At 39.0% G+C, this 23,879-nt stretch overlaps 1 protein-coding gene across 3 annotated transcripts in view; it reads left to right on the forward strand.

Moving 5' to 3' along the window:
* The window catches only part of LOC106096080 (transcription initiation factor TFIID subunit 1), a 34,491-nt gene that overhangs the window by 6,447 nt on the left and 4,165 nt on the right, over positions 1–23,879 (forward strand). For 2 of the 3 annotated variants that reach the window (XM_013263632.2, XM_013263630.2), the window contains exons 4-11: positions 34–1,405; positions 1,456–1,565; positions 1,627–1,738; positions 1,806–3,242; positions 3,317–3,752; positions 14,755–14,897; positions 14,959–15,295; positions 20,034–20,138. In XM_013263632.2, coding sequence (XP_013119086.1) covers positions 34–1,405; positions 1,456–1,565; positions 1,627–1,738; positions 1,806–3,242; positions 3,317–3,752; positions 14,755–14,897; positions 14,959–15,295; positions 20,034–20,138 — 4,052 coding nt within the window. The remainder of the gene's footprint in view (positions 1–33; positions 1,406–1,455; positions 1,566–1,626; positions 1,739–1,805; positions 3,243–3,316; positions 3,753–14,754; positions 14,898–14,958; positions 15,296–20,033; positions 20,139–23,879) is intronic. The other variant, XM_013263631.2, reaches the window with a different exon arrangement.

The raw sequence follows: 23,879 nt of genomic DNA on the forward strand, positions 1-23,879 counted from the left end.
GGCATTGCTCAATATTTACTTCTATTATTCTAGTTTACCACCCAAGCCCGTGGAAGCAGTGGACGATACATGGTATAGCATCTTTCCAGTGGAAAATGAGGAACTAATCTATAGTAAATGGGAGGACGAAATAATTTGGGATGCCGAGGAGATGGTCAAAATACCAAAACCTAAAGTGCTAACATTGGATCCGAATGATGAAAATATAATTTTAGGCATTCCGGATGATATAGACCCTTCGAAGATAAATAAAAATACCGGGCCACCTCCGAAGATTAAAATACCTCATCCTCATGTTAAAAAATCTAAAATTCTACTTGGAAAGGCCGGTGTAATAAATGTTTTGGCCGAAGATGCACCGCCACCACCCCCCAAAAGTCCCGACAGAGATCCATTTAATATATCCAACGACAGCTATTATATGCCCAAGACCGAGCCTACTTTGCGGCTTAAGGTAGGCGGTGGTAGTCTGATACAACACTCTACACCTGTCGTTGAGCTTAGGTCGCCATTTGTTCCAACGCACATGGGCCCCATGAAGTTGCGAGCTTTCCACCGACCCGCTCTAAAAAAATATTCGTATGGTCCGTTATCACAAGCTATAGCACATCCGGTACTACCTTTACTTAAGCATATCATGAAAAGGGCTAAACAACGTGATGCTGAACGTATAGCATCTGGTGGTGGCGATGTCTTCTTTATGCGCAATCCTGAAGATTTAAGTGGCAAAGATGGTGATATCATCTTGGCCGAATTTTGTGAAGAACATCCTCCCCTGATGAACCAGGTTGGCATGTGCTCCAAAATTAAAAACTATTATAAACGCAAGGCCACAAAAGACAATGGCCCGCAAGATTTAAAATACGGCGAAACGGCCATTGCCCACACAAGCCCCTTTTTGGGTATACTACACCCCGGTCAATGCATACAGGCCCTGGAGAACAATATGTATCGGGCTCCAATTTATCCGCACAATGTAAACATAACCGACTTTATTGTTATTCGAACACGCAACAATTATTTCATTCGAGAGTTTAACGCCATCTTTACAGTTGGTCAAGAGTGTCCTTTGTACGAAGTGCCTGGTCCGAATTCAAAGAGGGCAAACAATTTTACGAGAGACTTTTTGCAAGTCTTTATCTATCGTCTTTTTTGGAAAAGCAAAGATAATCCGCGTCGTATACGTATGGACGATATCAAACGTGCCTTCCCCGCCCACTCGGAGAGCAGTATACGTAAAAGACTGAAGCAGTGTGCAGATTTCAAACGCACAGGCATGGACTCGAATTGGTGGGTTATCAAACCAGAATTCCGCTTACCCTCTGAGGAGGAAATTCGTTCGATGGTTTCCCCGGAACAGTGTTGCGCCTACTTTAGTATGATAGCAGCTGAACAACGTTTGAAGGTAAAAAATCATAAGTATCTGGCTTCTTAATCAAACAACGACTTTTCCAGGATGCCGGCTATGGAGAAAAATTCATATTTGCACCGCAAGAAGATGATGACGAGGAATCTCAATTAAAGCTAGATGACGAAGTTAAGGTAGCTCCCTGGAACACCACGAGGTTTGGACATTCGCTGCTTTTATACCCCATGAAAAATAATGTTTCCCTTCTTGAATTACAGGGCATATATTCAAGCAATGCGTGGCAAATGTCTGCTACAACTTACAGGACCTGCCGATCCGACTGGTTGTGGCGAGGGCTTTTCGTACGTCAGGGTACCAAATAAGCCTACGGTAAGCAAACAAAGTCAAACAAAAATCAAATTACACAATCATTCGGTGTTTTTTTTTCTTTTCTTAGCAAACAAAAGAAGAGCAGGAATCACAACCAAAACGTACGGTTACAGGTACAGACGCTGATTTGCGTCGTTTGCCTTTACAACGTGCCAAAGAACTGTTGCGCAAATTCAAAGTTCCGGAAGAAGAAATCAAAAAACTCTCTCGTTGGGAAGTAATTGATGTTGTGCGAACGTTGTCCACAGAAAAGGCTAAAGCTGGTGAACAGGGAATGGATAAATTCTCCAGAGGAAATCGTTTCTCAATAGCTGAACATCAAGAACGATACAAGGAAGAGTGTCAACGCATTTTCGACTTGCAAAATCGTGTATTGGCCAGTTCGGAGGTACTTTCAACCGATGAGGACGAATCATCTGCTTCTGAAGAATCAGACTTGGAAGAATTGGGTAAAAATTTGGAAAATATGCTGTCCAATAAGAAAACCTCCACCCAACTCACTCTTGAGAGGGAGGAACAGGAGAGACAAGAATTACTAAAGAAAATAATGGAAGACGAAGAAGGCAATAAACAGAAGGGTGATAAAAATAAAGAGGGAGCTGGTGATAGTCAACAACAGTTGCAGCACAATCAAGGCCGTATATTGAAAATTACGAGAACATTTAAAGATGCAGAAGGCAAAGAATTTACCAGAGTGGAGACAGTAAGGCGGCAGCCTGTCATCGATGCCTATGTCAAAATAAGGACGACCAAGGATGATCAGTTCATTAAACAATTTGCAACTCTGGACGAGCAGCAAAAAGAAGAAATGAAACGCGAAAAAAGAAGAATACAAGAGCAATTGCGACGTATAAAACGTAACCAAGAAAGGGAGCGCCTGGCACAAATGGCACAAAATCAGAAGCTACAGCCCGGTGGTATGCCCACATCCCTAGGCGACCCGAAAACATCTCAAAGCTCGTCACACAAAGAACGCGACACAAGCCACAAGGAAGTTAGTCCTTCTAGGAAGAAGTTTAAACTTAAACCCGACTTAAAGCTGAAATGTGGAGCCTGCGGGCAGGTCGGTCATATGCGTACGAATAAAGCGTGCCCCTTGTATACAGGAACTCAGGGTCCTCCTAATTCCTCGTCTATGAATTCATCAGCTATGGATGAACCTGAAGAAGAACCCGAGCGAGAAGTAAATTGTGATGAAGACGAATCAGTTCATGTGGATGGCACTAAAGTGACATTGAGTAGCAAGATTCTTAAACGCCACGATGATACTATGATGGGCCGAAACAAGAAAGGTCTTTTCCTCAAGGTTCCCAAGGATGTGATGGGCAAAAAGAAACGTAAAGCTAGCGACATACACTGCGATTACTTGCAACGACACAATAAGACTGCTAACCGTAGGCGTACAGACCCTGTTGTTGTTTTATCTAGCATTTTAGAAGAAATCCTAAATATTTTAAGAACAATGCCAGATGTGACACCTTTCATGTTTCCCGTCAATGCCAAGGTAAGCTATTTACGCTCGGTGCAATACAATTGAGTTTTCATAAGCATGTTCCTATTGCATTTGTCTTTCGGTAGATGGTTCCCGATTATTATCGTATTGTAACCAAACCCATGGATTTGCAAACAATGCGCGATAACATTCGACAAAAACGATATCATAATCGAGAAGGATTCTTAGCTGATTTGAATCAAATAGTCGAAAACTCTACCCTATATAATGGAGCCAATAGCTCCTTTACCGTTGCTGCTCAGCGTATGTATAAACATTGTGGTGACTTACTTGCGGAAAAGGAGGACAAGCTCATGCGTCTGGAAAAGGCAATAAATCCATTGCTGGATGATGATGACCAAGTGGCTTTATCGTTCATTTTCGAAAAGCTTCATAGCAAAATTAAAACAATGCAGGAAAGCTGGCCTTTTCTTAAGCCTGTCAATAAAAAGCAAGTCAAAGACTACTATACAATCATCAAAAGGCCTATGGACTTGGAAACACTGGGTAAAAATATTGAAGGTAAGTACAAATTTAACTCAATTATGGCTGATAAACATTTCCATAATCCCGATCACCTGGGATAAAAACCAAGTAGGCGCAACAAAAGAACATTTGGAGGGGGATTTTATAACCTGTCGTTTTAGATTAAACAGAATAGTTGAGTGAGCAACGTTTCTAAGTTGATCTCAGCCTAAATTCCCGATTTTAATTACTGTACTTACTGGTATCTCCTCGTTATAGTACAATACTCATTGATAGCATAGAAATTGCTTAATATTTCTTAACGGGATGCTTATAGGCCAAATGTTGTGCAATTAGTATATTCTTCTGATAAATGCGTATAAATAGAAATATTGTGATGATCTTATCAAACCCTATTAATTTTTTTTTCAATGGTGAAAAGGACCAATTGTAGTGGACGTCTTTATATTAATTTTTTCTAAGAAGAGCCATCTATTGGCCAATATTTACGCTAAAAAATCTGCGTGCTAGAGTTGATTTATTTTATGTTTTCATTCGTAAATAAATCAACTTAAAGCACATTTACATTGATCATTAATACCCCTTTTAATGTCTCAATCATATATATCATATAGATATATGTATGGATTATGATAAGGAGAAAACTGAGTGCAATAAAAAAACTGAAAAGCGGTTTAAACATAACCCGATGAACTTTCAAAACGGACTAAGTGCAATATTAGAGTATGAAGATATAAATGAATGCTCTTTGGCAACAATAAACCAGTTATAGTTCGATTCGGACCAGAAATGAATTGAATGCAGAACATCGTGTAATATTTCAGCCCATTCGGATAAGAATTTGTGCTAAATCGGATGAGAATTGCTCTCTCTAGAGGCTCAAGAAGTCAAGATACCAGATCGATTTATATTGCAGCTATATCAGGTTATGTACCGATTTGCGCCATACTCATCACAGTTTTTGGAAGTCATATTAAAACACCTCACGCAAAATTTTAGCCAAATCGGATGATTATAGCGCCCTCTAGCAGCTCAAGAAGTCTAAATCCAAGATCGGTTTATATGGCACATATGTCAGGTTATGGACCGATTTGACCCTTCTTCACACAAATGTTGGAAGTGATACCAAAACACCACGTGCAAAATTTCAGTCAAATCGGATAAGAATTGCGCCTTCTAAAAGCTCAAAAGGTCAAGACCCAAGATCGGTTTATATAGCAGCTATATAAGGTTATGAATCGATTTTGGCCAAACTGAGCACAGTTGTTGAAAGTTATAATAAAACACCTCATACAAAATTACAGTCAAATCGGATAAGAATTGCGCCTTCTAAAAGCTCAAGAAGTCAAGCCCCAAGATCGGTATATATGGCAGCTATATCAGGCTATAAACCGATTTTGACCATACTTAGCACAGTTGTTGGAAGTGATATCAAAACACGTGCAAAATTTCAGTCAAGTTGGAGGAGAATTGCGCTCTCTAGAGGCTCAAGAAGTCAAGACCCAATATCGGTTTATATGGCAGCTATATCAAGTTATGTACCGACTTGAACTATACTTGGCATAGTTGTTGGATATCATAACAAAACACATCGTGCACAATTTCATACCAATCGGATAAGAATTGCACCCTCTAGAGGCTCAAGAAGTCAAGACCCAAGATCGGTTTATATGGCAGCTTTATCGAAATATGGACCGATATGGCCCATTTACATCCCAACCGACCTACACTTATAAGAAGTATTTGTGCAAAATTTCAAGCGGCTAGCTTTACTCCTTCGGAAGTTAGCGTGCTTTCGACAGACAGACGGACGGATATGGATATACTTTATGGGGTCTCAGATGAATATTTCGAGTAGTTACAAACAGAATGACGAAATTAGTATACCCCCATCCTATGGTGGAGGGTATAAAAATTCCCTAAAGACATACAAATTAATGAAAACCGAATAAGTGAGCAATGGTTTACGCATGAATTGAGAATTATGAAGCAGGATAAAATGATAATGTACGGCAGAACTCAGTATGAATCATGGCGGAAATATAGTGCTTTAAGGAACAAATAGATAATGGTAATAAGGAACGCCAAATTTAAGTTCACGAATGATCAAACTATCTATGTAAGAGACTAAAAGGACATGAGGGCAAAGATAAAAATGCTCGTATTGAAGAAAAATCGAAGAGTGATACAAACTGTGATATTTTCTGATATAGGAATGGGAAATACATGTCAACTAGTAGTTATTTTAATAAGTACTTCGTAGATAGTGTTAGTGTGATAAGAAGGTCAATACCAGATATGCAATATATTAATAATATATAGCATTCCGAAAAATAGTTAAATTCCGTGCAACAAACGCCGTAGAACTTAAGAAAATCGTAATAAACTTAAATAAGTAAAAAGGCGTTAAGTTCGGCCGGGCTGAACTTTGGATACCCACCACCTCGGGTATATATATAAACCACCTTTCGTCAAATCCGGGGAAAAATGTATACCTTATAACCCCTAGCAGCTATATAAAGGGTGATTTTTTGAGGTTAGGATTTTCATGCATTAGTATTTGACAGATCACGTGGGATTTCAGACATGGTGTCAAAGAGAAAGATGCTCAGTATGCTTTGACATTTCATCATGAATAGACTTACTAACGAGCAACGCTTGCAAATCATTGAATTTTATTACCAAAATCAGTGTTCGGTTCGAAATGTGTTCATTCACCGTTCAGCGATGAGGCTCATTTCTGGTTGAATGGCTACGCAAATAAGCAAAATTGCCGCATTTGGAGTGAAGAGCAACAAGAAGCCGTTCAAGAACTGCCCATGCATCCCGAAAAATGCACTGTTTGGTGTGGTTTGTACGCTGGTGGAATCATTGGACCGTATTTTTTCAAAGATGCTGTTGGACGCAACGTTACGGTGAATGAACACATTTCGAACCGAACACTGAATTTGGTAATAAAATTCAATGATTTGCAAGCGTTGCTCGTTAGTAAGTCTATTCATGATGAAATGTCAAAGCATACTGAGCATCTTTCTCTTTGACACCATGTCTGAAATCCCACGTGATCTGTCAAATACTAATGCATGAAAATCCTAACCTCAAAAAAATCACCCTTTAGAAATATGTTCCAATTTGGACCAAATACTAATAAGTACAAGTCATTGTTCAATTGTGTAAAACAAAACTTTGCTCTTTTTAGTAGCTGTATCCAAAAATAAACCGCTCTGAACCATAAACGACACGGAAGTTATATCGAAAGTTTTATCACAACTCACTGTCCCAAAATTCGGCGACATCGGACAATAAATGCGCCTTTTGTGGGCTCAAAACCTTAAATCGAGAGATCGGTCTATATGGCAGCTATATCCAAATCTGAACCGAATTGACAAAGGATGTCGAAAGGCCTAAGACAACTCACTGTCCCAAATTTCAGCAAAATCGGATAATAAATGTGACTTTTATGGGTCTAAGACCCTAAATCGGAGGATCGGTCTATATGGCAGCTATATCCAAAACTGGACCGATCTGGGCCAAATTGGCGAAGGATGTCGAAGGGCGTAAGACAACTCACTGTCCTAAATTTCAGCAAAATCGGATAATAAATGTGGCTTTTATGGGTCTAAGACCCTAAATCGGAGGATCGGTCTATATGGCAGCTATATCCAAAACTGGACCAATCTGGGCCAAATTGGGGAAGGATATCGAAGGGCGTAAGTCAACTCACTGTCCCAAATTTCAGCAAAATCGGATAATAAATGTGGCTTTTATTGGTCTACGACCCTAAATCGGAGGATCGGCCTATATGGCAGCTATATCCAAAACTGGACCGATCTAGGCCAAATTGGCGAAGGATGTCGAAGGGCCTAAGGCAACTCACTGTCCCAAATTTCAGCAAAATCGGATAATAAATGTGGCTTTTATGGGTCTAAGACCCAAAATCGGAGGATCGGTCTATATGGCCGCTATATCCAAAACTGGACCGATCTGAGCCAAATTAGCGAAGGATGTCGAAGGGCCTAAGACAACTCACTGTCCCAAATTTCAGCAAAATCGGATAATAAATGTGGCTTTTATGGGTCTAAGACCCTAAATCGGAGGATCGGTCGATATGGGGGCTATATCTAGATATAGTCCGATTTGGCCCATCTTCGAACTTAACCTGCTTATGGACAAAAAAAGAATCTGTGCAAAGTTTCAGCTCAATATCTCAATTTTTGAAGACTGTAGCGTGATTTCAACAGACAGACGGACAGACGGACGGACATGTCTAGATCGTCTTAGATTTTTACGCTGATCAAGAATATATATACTTTATAGGGTCGGAAATGGATATTTCGATGTGTTGCAAACGGAATGACAAAATGAATATTCCCCCATCCTTCGGTGGTGGGTATAAAAATAAATCAGATTTTGGAAATATAACCCCCTAGATGATATTGGACAACTGGCACTTAATTGGAAATATGATACTGAATATAGTAAATGATTCATTAATTGGTGGAATATCCCCGGATAACTATGATCACACCGATAAAAAAGATTGAAAAAACACAAAAATGTAAAAAATTCCGATCGATGTACATCAATGACGTTTGAAAAAATTCTTGAATATGTATTGGGGCATTAAATAGAAAAGTACATAGAGGATAAATCTATTTTAACAAATTACCAATCAGGTAATCCCATGGCAGCCGGTTGCACGTACCGGATTGTCCTGATGGAGTTCTTCATCGGCAAGGGCTGCCGCCTCAGTGTATAAAACACTGCTACAACAACAACCAATCAGGTTTTCGCAAAAATTGGAAATATGGAATTTAAGGTACAGGATTAAACTGCCCGAGTAAAAAAAAGTTGATAAGTATAAGCATATAAGTGCTACCTTTACTTTTTGTCGCCAGTGGGTTTTGAACATGGGTCCTCTCGTTTGCTAGTCAGATGCGCTACCAACTCAGCCAACCACTTGTTTATAAAAGGTAAACAAATACAATACTAAAGGTAAACAAATGCAATTGGTCTATTTTAAGAACAAACAGCATGGTCTTTTGCTCCCGTCTGTACTCCTTATTTTTTTTCTAACTCTTGGAAAGTAGTTATGAATTTAAGTTGCACACACACCCAATATATCGTTTATGTGTACAGTTTTGAACCTTAAAAGGAGAATTTTTTATCCGATTTCGGTGAAATTTGGAACAGAGAGTTTTGGTAGATCCCCACACCTTTTTGTTGAATATGGTCTAGAACGGACCATATATGGATATAGCTGCCATTTGTACCGATCTCCCGAAATAGAGTAGTGAGCCCATAAAAGGAGCAGTTTTCATCTGATCTCGATGAAATTTGAAACAGTGAATGAAACGTCAGGAGTTGTGGTCCTTTATGGGCAACATTTGCTTTTCCTTTCGAATTTCTTAATGAATTTTAAGCAAAAAGCGACCACGGGAAAGAAAAACTTTGGACGAGAAACAATGAACAACCTTTAATTGGCGGAATGTACAATTGTAATTGCAAATACGTTTCATATTTTACATTCTGCAACCATATTACATTTAGAAAATAAAATTCTCATTTCTCATCACATATTACTTATTACTATTACTTACTTTACTTTAATTGGCTATGACAGCCATCTTCCATACATCGGGTACTATAGAGTGTTTCAAGACAGGTTGAGGACAGTTGTAGAGTACGCGACATTAGGTTGATCCAGATTCTTGAGCATCAGTGTAGAGATTAGTGGGGTCGTCTGCGAGTACCACGGCGCTCAGAGGTTATAAAGTCGGGTGGTCGGTCGATAGTGGTGACGGCTTGCCAAGTCAGGTCACTCAGCATATCAGGGGCAATGGAAATGTTTGGCGAGCTGATGCACCTCCTCCTAATCCTTGTGGGAGCATCCTCCTTCACCGTGCAAAACGAGTAGCCTTTAATCTGCTCTGCAAAAGCTATGCCTCGCTGGTCGTTGCCTAGGGGAGAATGCTATGAAACGTGATTCGCATTAAAGTCTCCTTGAACCAGACGATTATGGCCACACAGTAGCTCACTTATGTCGGGTATTTTAGCTTGGCCATTAACTCGGTCACAACTACCAACCAGCGATATGTACACGCTATATAGCTCTATCTCGGCAGTACCGGATCTGACTGCTATCGCCATGCACTCCATGTTGGGGTCACTAGCGCCAGGTAATGTGTCAATTTGATGTTATTGTTATAGCCACATTTGCATGTGGAGGTGGCGATCCTCGTCAAACTCTTATAGTCGAGCAAGCTCGTTCCGGTCTATACTACCAATCGCCGCGGGAAAATGATGGCTATTGATTGACTATTTGAAGGCGCCAATAACACGCCGTGCCATATTGAGGATCATAGGCACTCTGTATTTAAGCAAGAGACGGTACCACCCGTATGGGGCATTCCACTATCCGAAACCTGTGGGCGCCCGCGGTAGCACCCAGCTAAACTTCTCGTGATAAAGAAGAACACCACAGAGATTGGAGCACAAAGTTCCAGCCTGTATGATGCTCATAATTATCCCATGCTGGGCGCACGGAATGGTGTATCACAAAGGCCAATCCCGCACCTCCATTCATAAAGAGATCCTTTCGTAGCACATTGTATCCGTGACAACTGTGCGAGGTGCAGGTGTTGGTCAGCTTTGTCTCCTGGATCGCTGCAACCAATATGTTCTTCTGACACATAAAATCCACAATCTCGTCAATCTTGACTCGGATACCGTTGCAATGCCTGGCAATATTGGGACTGGGTTGCTGCTGTTGCGTATATTGCTGCGGGGGGTCACATAGACCGACGACGAGGACGCAGAAGAAAACAACGACCCTCGTGACCCACTGCTGTTTATGTTCCCACAGCACCTTGCAACAAATTCAGTGCGACTATACTCCCGTAGTGATATAAGGCTAGAGCAAGATTGGAAATACACCCACTCCATGCACCAGTTATACCTCACCGACACCGACCGATGATGGAGGCTGGTCCCTCCTCTCCCATAACGATAAAAGGACGAACATGTACACTGAGGCGGCAGCCTTTGCCGATGAAGAGTTAAACGGGCTTCGTTCGGACAGCGCTCCATAAATATTTGTTGTGTCACCATTAATATCTGTTTATATCTGTTAGGAGAAACCATAAAAAACAGATATGATACTCTCTTTTTCTCTTTACTCACTCACACTTGATCTCGTTGAAAAAATAACAATACCAACTTGTAACAGAAACTGCTACTAAATTCTACTCATGTGCACTCACTGAATGTTGAAATTTTTTCAAACCGCTATTACTTTAAAACAAATGAAGGGATTTAAAAACGCCCAAAAAGTTTTTTCTGCAGAATTTCCCAAAATTTTAAAACTATGTATCGCAAAATTAAAAAACAAAAAATCATAAAAAAATTAATTATGCAATTTTTGTTCGGCTTGAGGTCTTTTCTGTTTAATTAATTTCACTGGATTTCAGGTGTTTTTAATTAAATGTTATTTTCATTTCGTTTATTTACGGTCAATATTTCGATTATCGCCGGCAATCATTTTTGAGGCAACTACAAATAACAATTAACAATTACAAATAACAACTAACATTTAACACAATTTCACAAAAATAATATTAAATATATTTACTTGAGTTGAAGAGTACTGAAAGAGGTTACTTTTGATGTCTGTTTCTGATACCAATCCACTTTTACGTGGTTATTTCATATAACTCAACACGGCGAAAGAGTTATTCAGCCAAACAAAATCCAAGACAATCACAAATAACAAATCGAATGTAGTATACCGGATATTGTGCAATGGAGACGAGTATGATTTATGCCAGAAGGAGTGTGTAGGGACAATGAAATCAAAACTAAAGACAAGATTATCATCACACAAAGCTGACTAGAAATCGCCTTTTAGATAAGAGACTGAATTACAAGACAGGCACTGAAAAGTGCTCACAAATGTACAGGCACATAGTTAAAAGTACGGAGCAAGGCGTATTAATAAGGTGGCCGCATTGGCGAATTGCTACAACAAAGCATCTTTTTGGGGAACTTGATATGGAAAATTTATAAACAGGGCGAAGAAAATTTAATTCGCCGTGACATTTACAATTTTCGGCAAATTTGCTTCGACCAATCAGAGCACGAAGAAAGGAGTTTATTGATTTTTGAGTGTCAAGCAAGAAACAAGAAATTTAAAAATGTTAAAAAATCCTATTAGCTCCAGACAAAACCATCAAGATGGCAGGTTTAAATAGTTTTCACTAGGTTCTTGTAGCGGGACCAGGGACCACACATCACATGTGTCAAATGCATGGCTCTCTGGCGGACATAAGGATTTTTTCTGAATTGAGTTCATGCGGCAGGATAATTTGCGTACCACTAGCAAAGGGCTCTAATAGGAATATTGTGACTAGAGCTCAAGGACGGTTTTTATAAACCTTTTTGGGGCTCTTGGAAAATTGTGGGATTTTTAGATCATTTGAAAAGGAAGGGGCTAAAGTTTGTTGGCTTTGAGGATGATGTTTTCATCTTGGTGTGCGGCCGTTCAGAGCATATAATTGGCCAATGGGCTTGACGTAAAATCCCGAAAGATAATGTTGGTGGTCTTCATCAATATGAAGAAATTTGGTGTGTTCAGGCAACCTCTTCTAGATGGGGTGGATCTATCGCTCTCACTACTGATAGGGCTTCTAACAAGCAATTGCAATGTCAAGATTTTGAACACGGAGCTGGAGCACCTATTGTGGCACTGCGTGAATTGGTTTAGGATTATGGCTAAATGAAAACCATTTTTCCTGTCACAATTATTTTCATCGGATTTCGGAGGCGACGCAATAAACCTAAGTTCTCTGACTGAAGCTGCTAGCGATTGAGGTTGTTAGACGCGTAACACTATATAACCAAAGTTTAAGAACAACAACAGCAGCAAACGCAAAAATTAATTTATAAAATATTAATTTTGAAGATTAAATTTGTATAAAGCGAATTCAAAAATGATTTGACATATCAAATTCCATCAGATGTGCTGATGCGGCCACCTTATTAATTACGCCTTGGTAATGAGCAAATAAAATTTAGTTGACAAAGAAACACCAAACAGTTCATAAGCAACCTTATTTAATACTCTTCAACTCAAGTAAATATATTCAATAGATTTAATATTATTTTTGTGAAATTGTTGTTGTTGTAGCCACATTTCATGTGGAGGTGGCGATTCCCGTCGTACCGATTCGTGAAAATCGGTAGAAAAATCACAATGTTATTACAATCGGGGGAACATTGAGAGAGTTTTTTATTCTTAAGTCTATAGATAATAAATCCTTACAGACTAATATACACTATACATATATACAAAAAATAAGTCATATATAATTATTATATGACTTATTTTACGTTTTAGTAAACTTGTATTTTCAGACAAATTAATGATGTGGTAGTACTTATTAAAATCACAACGAAGACGAAGAAGGGCATCATTGTTAGAGTAATCTCTTTTAAACTATTGTATGAAAAAATGCTGAAAAGTCCTCCTTAGACGAATTGGATAATTTAGATATATACAGTTCATTATAAATTCGGAAGATATTTTGTAATGTAGGACATTCGTTAGAAATGTAAGGTTTAACATCTTTCTGCGGCAAAAAAGTGTTGGTAACTTAATCAGATTAAGCCTGAATTTATATGAAGGTAATGTTAAATAATTCCATCCATTGCGTCGTAAACAAAACAGAAGAAATTGTTTCTTTATAGATCCAATTTTGTCGGAATGTATAGTATAAACATATATCCGAACCATAGTGTACAACGTACCAAAGAAATATATTAATTCTTCATGATAGAGATATCATTTAGATCCTTCCACCATCTTTTCATAAGCCAAAGTGAACTATAAGCCTTGTTAACCATTGCCGTTATATGTGCCTTAGAATTCAATCTGCTATCTAAGAGGATGCCGAGGCATACGAATGTTTCTACTCGCTGAAGTTCACGTCTAGAAAGAAAATAACTCGCATTCAAATGTTCAGCTCGATAAAAGACAGTTGTTTACATTTCATTTCAATATTGAGCTATATAAAATTTACGTCACACCAATTTGTAAAATGTTCAAGATCAGCCTGTAAAAAGCATTGGTCAAAAGTATCGTTAAATGAGCGAAATATTTTGACATCATCTGCGTACATTAGTGCATAAGAGTGCTTGATATGGTTGAGGCAAATCATTTATAAACAGAGTGAATAGAATTGGACCAAGATGACTATCTTGTGGAACCCCAGACGTTACAGTAATTCGTTTCGAAAGAATTTCCCCGAAATTCATATTTTTTATTTTACCGCATTATTTGGCCGAAATTGCAAAAAATTGAAATATAAACATGTTCGACTGAAGATGTCAAAAGTCTAACACCATGAGAGGGTTGGGGCGATATTTGCAAAATGTTGTCCTATATAAGTATAACTTTAGTGCACAATTTTTTTTCAAAATCGAAATCATCATAAGTGAAAACATCCCTAGTATGTCTCCAAGATAGATTCAGTGACAGGGTTAGATGTCTAGTAGACAGAGGGGATACGGATATCTTATCAACGAATATTGGAATACAAACAAGTGTTGCTAGCTAGCAAGCAAGCCAGCGCCAAACAATGATTTTGATGGGGTTATTTTGCAAACCTATTCAAAAATCGTATTGAAGCCAAAACCTTAGATATTCGATTGTATGAATTATTTAAGGACCGAATAAATTTAACGCAAAACATGTGAATAAACGGAAAGGCACGTTGTAATAGTTGAATGTTTTCTTTTGGCAGAAATATATGAAATGAAGTTGTTTTCTTTCCTGCTGAGGAGTTTGTTGTGGTCTTGGAAACCAGTCTAACGCTATTACAAAGCAAAAACACATTTTCTGCCTAACTTTAAAAATAGGGTTTTTTGAATCAAACGGTCTGCTGCCGGACAATATCCGATTGCTTAAACCGTAATATAGTTTTCTTATTGATTCTAAAGTCTAATATTATTTTCATGTTATTACTTATTTCAACTTTTTTAGCACATTACTACCATACTCGCGCAGATTTTTTAGCAGACGTTGAATTAATAGCCACGAATTGTGAGCAGTATAATGGCAGTGAATCAAGATTTACTCAAAATGCGAAACACATTTTCGAGTATGCTCGTTCACAGTTGGAAGAGGTAAAAAGAACATTAAAAATTATTTAAATTGTATTTAATAAACAAATATTTTCTTCAACAGTATGGAGAACGTTGTATCCAATTGGAGCAAAACATTGCTAAGGTTCAGGAGCGTGCTCGAGTTGATGCCGATCTCGACGAAACTTGGGGTGGTATGGATGATCCAGATTATGAATATACACGCACCAGTCGTTCCAGTACACCTGAAAATGAATTCATTGATGTTGAAGGAAATGAAAGACCTACATCATCATCGACAGCAACATTACACCGTGGCATTGGTGGCCTTATATCACTTAATACCGGATCAACAGCATCAAATCCTGATATGCAACCACCCAATGATGTTAAACGTGGTCGAGGTCGTCCACGCAAACACCGAGACGCTAATGAAGAAGGTAAGATCTATTTTATTGCCATGAAAACGGTATTTAGATGTCATACTCTGCAGTATATATATCGTCGGCATAATGTTATTTTTACCATAGCCCAGAGCAATAAATTTTTTTTTTTCGAATATAGAAAACATAAAAGGTCAATATGTATGTCGCAATCTTATACAGACCCTTTAAATTTTCTCGATGGTACTAAAAGTACGTATCAATCATAAAAACTATTGTCAACACCGAACGGAAAAAATGACGAATGAACTCAAATAACATTAAACCGGCGATATACAGTGGTAGTCTATTACATAGTGAACATCAAAGTTTAATTTTGTATTTGTTTTTTTTTTTTGTTTCGATTCTATATTTTTCTTTCTTCATTATTTGCAAGTCTATATTTTGTAGTTTTGAAACTTCTATTGTCAACTTAACAATACTATCGTATTCTGTAATGGACTTGATTTAATAATGGGTTGCGGTAAACAAAAGGAGCTTTTGCATATTAACGATTTTCACTTAGTTTCTCAAACATTCTAATCTTTCTATCCTACTTTAGAACCACGAACACTCAACATATAAAAAATATTGTGACGGAAACATACGATTCATTTCCGCTCAGTTTTATAGGCCATTAAACCACAATTACTTAACTTCAGCGCATTTTGTAACTACTAACATTTTTTAAAAAGTTCGATTCAATTTGCTTTATAAGCATAAAAATCCTTATTCTTGGTCAAATTTAAGTTGATTCAATTAAAAATCTTTCTAATGGCATTCAATTAAAAGTGACAATTTCAATTTTTATTGTCACTCAAAAATTGCACTGTGGTTGTGACGTTCATTCACCCATAACGTTTATCAAACTCAATCAAACTAGCGACTCGTGAGTGGACCAGATTTTATTTATTTTTTAGAAGGTAATAGAACTGGAGAGCTTTATAAAGATTCAGAAAATGAAAACATAAAACACAAAACGATCTCCACAATCTGCCAACTGCATTAATAGCAACTATATTTTGCTTAAAACTTAAAAGAAGGGGTTTATTTTGCTTTCTATTCTAAAAAGAAACAAAACCTATTGGTTTCAGCCAGACAAAAAAATCCAACAACCAAAATAAAAAGTAGCGCAAAAACAGATAAAACACAAATTGTAAAATAGTTGAAAAATCTATTCTACAGTTGTTTTACATCCACATATTCCTTAGTACTTTTGCATTCTCTACCCTTGGGTTGGCTCAAGTCTAGTACCATTCTAAACTCCCTGTGGGGAAACCTTTTTTTGTGAAAGCCACAGGAAGTGCTCGAAACATCTGATACTTTTTTGTATGAATCACCAGTATCGAGTGGAGAGTATGAAAACTGTGTTATCCTTGATACAAGGCCCGATGTTTCGCCCAGTGTGGATTACACGTTGCCTGAACCCCTTTTTTGATAAAAAAAAAAATACTGTGCCACAATTCGTGATAGAACCGATTGGAACTACAATATAGAAAGGAAGAACTAGGACTAGACGTATAATGCGTCTCCAGCGATAATCCTTGCAATTAATGGATTGATGGAATAACTAAGATATAATGTCCTATCGACAGTGGGTATAAATATCTTACCAAATAACCGCAGAGATATTTTAGGGTGTTGTACAGGTGATTACCTTTTAAAGTAGGAACTATCTTACACATTTCAGGCGAACTTGGATCTTGTAGCAATTTGTTGTGTTCTATCTTTCGCCGACCAAAACGCTAGGAACCAAATTAATCGCGTTGTGATAGATGGAAGGCATTCATACAGCGTGTTAGATGTACGATCGATCCGTGGAGCGAATATAAATTCGAATCATTACCTTGCTGCAGCAAAGGTTCGCACCCGTTTGAACATGGCGAGGAAAGTACTATCTGACACTGCACGGAAGCTGGACATTGAAAAACCGCAAACACCAAAGAATTAAACATCAACTACCAAAGAATTAAACATCAACAGATGACAACGGCATACTCCACTCCACTGACCCAACAACTTGATGAAAGCACTCCTTGTTCCGATGACATAATGGCGCAATGGCAAACTACAAATACAAATTTTGCCCATGAACATTCCACTAAGGAACAGGGACAAACTTCTCACATATCAATGAGTGCAGTCCGATTAAAGTGCCGCAGTGCGACAACTCTTTGGAGAGAAGTTTTACATGGCATCGTACCTCACAAATGTTGCCAGCATTAGGAGGGGAAAACCACCGCTGAAAATTTTTCTGATGGTCTCGCCAGGATTCGAACCCAGGCGTTCAGCCTCATAGGCTGACATGCTAACCTCTGCGCTACGGTGGCCTGGGGTACCGTACCGGTACTTGGGTACCGGAAGCCTCCCCCAAGAAACCCATGGTACGACCAAGAGTATCGAGATGCTACTGAAGCCAAGATTGCATCATATAGAGCAACCATGCAATCAGTAGCCACCAGGCGAAGGAGAGGTATCGGAAGAAAAGGAGAGAGCAGAAACGTCTATTCCGCAAAAAGAAATGGAAAGCGAATTGAGATGTACAGGAGTCAGAATGAAGTCCGGAAGTTCTGCCAAAGAATAAACATCAGGATGTGCCTGCACCAAAGCCATCGGTTTGGTGCAGGCACATCCTCCTGCAGAGACAAAGAAGGAAATCTGGTAACTGACACAGATAGCATGCTGAGGATATGGAAAGAACATTTTACCCAACTGCTAGTGTCCGACGTAGGCGGCGAAGAGGATACCGCAGAACCAATTAATGATGATGGTATAGAATGTTTACCTCCTAGTTAGAATGAGGTCCAAGTAGCAGTGACCCGACTGAAGAACAACAAGGCAGCAGGAGCCGACGGGTTATCAGCTAAACTATTTAAGACCTCTTATTAGACACGTTGATAAGGCGCATGCATCAGCTTGTCTGCGCCATCTGGTTAGAATAACACATACCCGACAATTGGACAAGACGGAATGTGCCAACTACAGAAGAATCTCTCAGAACCATTCAATACCAAGCGAGGTTTCAGACGATGAGACAGCCTATCGTGTGATCTCTTAATATCCTGCTGGAAAAGATTATACGAGATGCAGAGACATAACCTAACCCAATAGATATGCTACACTAAACACAAGAGAACACATGCTACTCGCCTATGCCGACAACATCGACATCATAGGTCGGCCAGTTTGCGTTAATTGAGAATATAGGCGTCGTATGAACCACAAGCTGTATGAGCTGTATTACGACGATAGCAAAGTTATACGCATCAAAATACAACGGCTGCGATGGCTAGCTCATGTTGTCAGAATGGATGAAGAAGCTCCAGCAAAGAAGTTTTTTGAAGGCAAACACGTTGGTACACGCAAACCGGGAAGACCAAAAGCCCGATGGAAAGATCAAGTTGTGGGAGACACCTCGAAACTTGGTGTCAGAGATTTTAGAATGAGCGCAGAAGATCTAGGTTCTGGGAGCGCTATTCTGCGTTCGGCCAGTGGAACTAATGTTCTGTCATAGCCAATTAGAGTAAAGTAAGGTATAAAGCGAGCCGCTGCTGCGTTAAGGATGTCTCGGAATTCGAAGCGGTGTCAGTTTACTGAAACGGTGATTGGTGTACTCTCTGAAGCCATAACGCAAAATGTGGAACGGATAAAGAGGATGCTCCCACCAGAATGATGGGTGATCGCAATAGTCTGTCAGACATGTCCTTTGCTTCACCATCTCCTTATAATTATCTTCATTGACCAACCCGCCGACTTCATAACCTCTGAACGCTGGACGTATATCATGGTTTCACAGTGCACACCAGTCGCCGCTTCAATGAACGACCACCTCCCTCAAATGTACGTTTTGCTGAGAAGAAATTCCGAATTATTAACGCCTTATGACAACTGCTCTAATGCCCCAGGGGATCCCAATTTCCCGACGTAGGCATCGATTTGTCGCTCCGGAATATATACTGTCACTTACGAATTGTTATTAGCAAATAATGTGGTCTGCTGTCAACTAACTCTCGAACCCAGGCAGAAGGGTGAGAAAAGGGATTCGGCCTTAATGCAGTTCTGTACGATTCTCCCTTGATTCATTTTTTTCATACTTCAGTAGCCGGATCACCCAGTCAATTTTACAGACATCGGCAACTATGAAAATGCTTAGAGACAGGTTGAGGGCCTCGATTTCTGGTACAACCATATTCGTCAGTAAAAGTTTAGTGATTTAGGCGGAGCCAGGCGCCTTGAACAATTTGGCGCTGCGTATGACATTAAGAATTTCTTGTTCATGGTGTCACTCTCGGTATGCAGTTGCAAATTTGCCCATGAATATTCCTCTCGGTATGACGAGGTTTTTTGCTTCAATGCTGGCTCGACAACTGTAGGAGAAAGAAGTTATCCTTAAAATTACTGAAAAACCATGGTCAAATTGGAACACTTAAGCGTGGAAACGACGGATATTTTCAACAGTGTTTGATGATTTTTTTCTAATTATAGTGAAAATGATAAAATGTACTTGTATGCGATTTGATTCCTTCAATATTCTTATTCGATTTGATTTTTTTTTCTTCTCTTTGTTGTGTATTTTGTGTTCAAATTCCTTGATTTTTTTACTTGTGTGAAAATACACAAGTTTTTGTTTATTTTTTCAATCCATATTTCCATTACAATGTCAATGCTAGTATGCAAAGTTAGTTTTGAGATGATATCTCAATGAGAAATACATATTTGATTATTGAAAAAAACCTTAAAAATTCTATTCTTTTAGTTAAATATAATCCGAATGCTGTTAAACGTGGTCGCGGTCGTCCCCGTAAGGACAGCTTAGCCTCAAATATAAGTAACCCACATAATTCCTCCTTTATGGAAGAAGGTAAGACTAATACTGCTTTTCTATTGTTAACTGTTACATACTAGATATCATAATGCTTTCACGTAATTAACAACTAACAGCTATTAACCAACACTTTGGGTAGTTTTTGGCGCCAGATCAGTGTAGGGCAAACTAACACATTTGCACATTATTTCCAAGCCCATGGGCTTGCATCGGATTACGTTGTTTTGTACGTGCACATTAATGTGCATTAGTGTGCGTGTGTGATTTTGCCCATCACTGCTCTAGATATAACTCGCATTTGTATTGAAAAAACCAAGATTTTGCACGCATAAATTACTTTGCTCATGCACTAAGCACCCTAGTATTTTTCTTATATGTTCTTTCTGGAAAGAAGAAAGTTCCTATCCATTTTCTGATATTTTATTATACTAATTGTAGAAGTTGTGTATACATTGGAAAGAAGACAATAATTTTTGAAATTCTACAGCAATAAAACAATTCTCTATTTATATGCCACATGAGGAGAGATTAGGTTAGGAAAGGTGCATGCCCTTGGCAGCATTTCTTTTTGTGCTGTAAATAATTCATAAACATGCAATATTTTCAGTTTCATACAACATCTGAATTAAAGCGTAAGCTACTTCAATATCCAAGTTTTTATTTTATCGTCAACAAATCTAAATTTCTGTTTACACTTACATTTGTGTTTTTTTTTGCAACCAGTGTTGCCGTTTTTGGTAGGCTCCTACCAAAATTGGTAAGTTTTTACTCTCTTCGTAGTTTGATAGACTAACCTAAAATTTTGGTAGGTTTTTCCAACATAAAAATACCTTTGACATTGCCGGAGATAACTCAATACCGTTACAAGGGGTCACACTGTTTCAAATTTCAGGGAAAGAAATTCGTAAGTTCTGGTAATGACTATAACTGGTACAAGTATTAAGGGATCTCTTCCAAATTTTGTAATTTCTGGGTAGGTTAAGTTGAAAAGTCCGCCGTTTCGCTGTTCCACAATGTTGCATGCGCATTCGTCGCCCACTTCCTTAACTCGGACTGTGTCGACCCGAAAGGATTACCAAGCTTATTGACGGCAGTCCTCTGGCCTTCACCGCCAAATCGTCTGCCCTTTCATTTCCCGTTACTCCGTTATGGCCCGTTACCCAAACGATGCGGTTTTAGCCATCCTCAGAGAAGGCGTTAATCTCCTTCCGCCGCAGTGGCTGCCTCACACTTAATCTGTATGTCAATGGGTCAGAATAGTCTCCAGTGCCCTAGTGGGCGTGATCCTCATCGCTCCGCCTACGCCAAGACAACATGTTATCTGAACCTGTTGTATGGGTCTTATGTTGCACTTGTTCTCCATAGCAGTCCACCAAACTACTGAGGCGTAATTAAGTATTGGTCTAATCACTCTCCTGTAGAACCAGTGGACTATCCTCGGATTCAGGCCCCATTTTGAGCCTACGGCCCGTATACATCTGCCCGCGCAACATCTGTGAGCCTTCTCAGTACGAAGTAAAGCAAATGGAATGACAAAATGACCAACGCTATGGTAGTGGGTATAAAATCATACGTCGCATTTTTGGCTGGTAGGGTTTGGTAGGTTTTTTCTAAATTTTGGTAGGAAATAATTTTCTTTAGTGGCAACACTGGTTGCAACCAGTTTTGGTTGTTTTTTTTTTTCTTGGTATGTTGGTAGGCTGACCTTAAATTTTTGGTAGATTTTTCCAACATATAAATACAGGGAATAACTCAAAATGAACTCACTTCTTGTCGTTTCTGCGTATTCGTTAAGAGTGCAGAACGCAACCATGGATGTCGAGAACCTAATACTGCTACAAGGGGTCTCACTGTTTTAAATTTCGGAAAAAAGGCTGTAAGTTCTGATATTCACTGTATCTGGTACAAGTGTTAATGGATTTCCTTCAAATTTCGTAAATTCTCAATAGGAAATGCGGCTTTGAGCCTTCAATCAGAAAATAGGCTTATGTGTCAGCCGCATACAAAGATGCTGAGGGATCCATGCAAATCACTGTATCGACGCAAATTGGTAGTAAAAGCGCATTTCTGGGCCCAAACATTAAGGTCAGGAGATAGTTTTATCCAAAACTCGGCACGGTTGTTCATTGAAGTCGGGGCAAAAATACGTGTATAAAGGGTGCTATATAAAGATACAGGCCATCATTGAACGTAAGGCTATAGAGTGATTGCAACAAACAGACGGACGGACATGGCTAGATCCTTTATAAATAACGACAGTACTAAATAGATCGTTTGTAGCGTTGAAAATGTTTGATGTGTTTAAAAAGGAAAGCAAAATGGCCTAGTCTCCGGTGGCCTAGTCTCGATCCTTTATAAATAACGACAGTACTAAATAGATCGTTTGTAGCGTTCAAAATGTTTGATGTGTTTAAAAAGGAAAGCAAAATGGCCTAGTCTCCGGTGGCGGGTATAAAAACATATACCGCATTTTTAGCTTGTAGAACATTTGGTAGGTTTTGGCCGAGTTTGGTAGGATTTTTCTAAAAATTTTTTTAGGAAGTAATTTTCGTGCCACTTTTCAATAATAATTTTTTTTATTGTTTGTTTTCACTTAAATAACAGTGGTACATAGTTCGAATCTAAGTATCTGAAGCTTTTCCTGAGGTGGTACAACACTCACCATTGCTGGCGACACCTCTTAAAAAAAAAGATTTTTGCGAAGAGATGTCGCTTAATGGCATGTAGTTCAGACTTGAGGGTCCCCTTTTAGACCCTCAATATATAGAGTTCTCATTTCATCATTCAGCTTGTAGCTAATCGAAATAGTAATCGTGTATATATTATGTCGATCGTTCTGAGAAGGCTTAGTGGCGTCAGTTCTTCCGTCAATATCGCGAAACACGAGTAAGGCTGCTCGAGAATTTCCACTCATTGAAATATGAGAATTTTGCTTTCTGTTTCTTGATGCATCAAATATTGCTGCTGTCCGTCCGTCTGCCAAAAGTTATTTTTCGAACCAGAATAAGAGAAATCATCCAGAAAACATGTAACTATGTAATACATAGTGGAAAGCACATCCGAATCGGCTTATCCGAAGTTTATGTGTATATAGAGTGCTCTAAAGAATTTGTTTGTTACTCACACAGGGAAGGTAGATGGACCCATTGATATGTATACGGATTTGTCCGAAATTTAATACGGAATAATTAATTGCCCGCTCATCTACGAGATTTTTTAGTATTGGTTCAGATTTAAATAATCTTATTTGCCTTTAAAGAGTAGGTTAGGTCAAATAACACCCCAACCACTTCACTCCGACAACCCAGTATCACACAGGCTGGAACTTTGAGCTCCAATCTGTGTGGTGTTCTTCGTTATCACGAGAAGCTTAGCTGGGAGCTATCGGGCGCGTCCACAGTTTGCGGATAGCGGTAGGCTCCATACGGAGTAGCTGTATCTGCAGTCACGGACAATCAGCGGTATCGACTGAAAAGTCTCAGTGAGAGGCCGGGTGGCGCCGGCTTTTACTTAAATACTGAGCTTCTATAATGCTCGATACGACAAGGCGAGTTATTGGCGCCTTTAAAAAACCAATGGCCATCATGTTCCCACGGCGATCGGTCGTATAGGCCGGAACGAGCTTTCTCACCTGTAAGAGCTTCACGAGGATCGCCACCTGCATATGCAAATGTGACTACAATAACAACTACCTCTGATCCATTGTGTACGTTCTAGAAACAAATTAAATAAGAGATAGTCATAAGACCGTCTAAAATTCGTCATCTCCACAGACTC

This window comes from Stomoxys calcitrans, chromosome 2 (assembly GCF_963082655.1).
Source record: "Stomoxys calcitrans chromosome 2, idStoCalc2.1, whole genome shotgun sequence".
In the NCBI taxonomy this organism is placed as follows: domain Eukaryota; kingdom Metazoa; phylum Arthropoda; class Insecta; order Diptera; family Muscidae; genus Stomoxys; species Stomoxys calcitrans.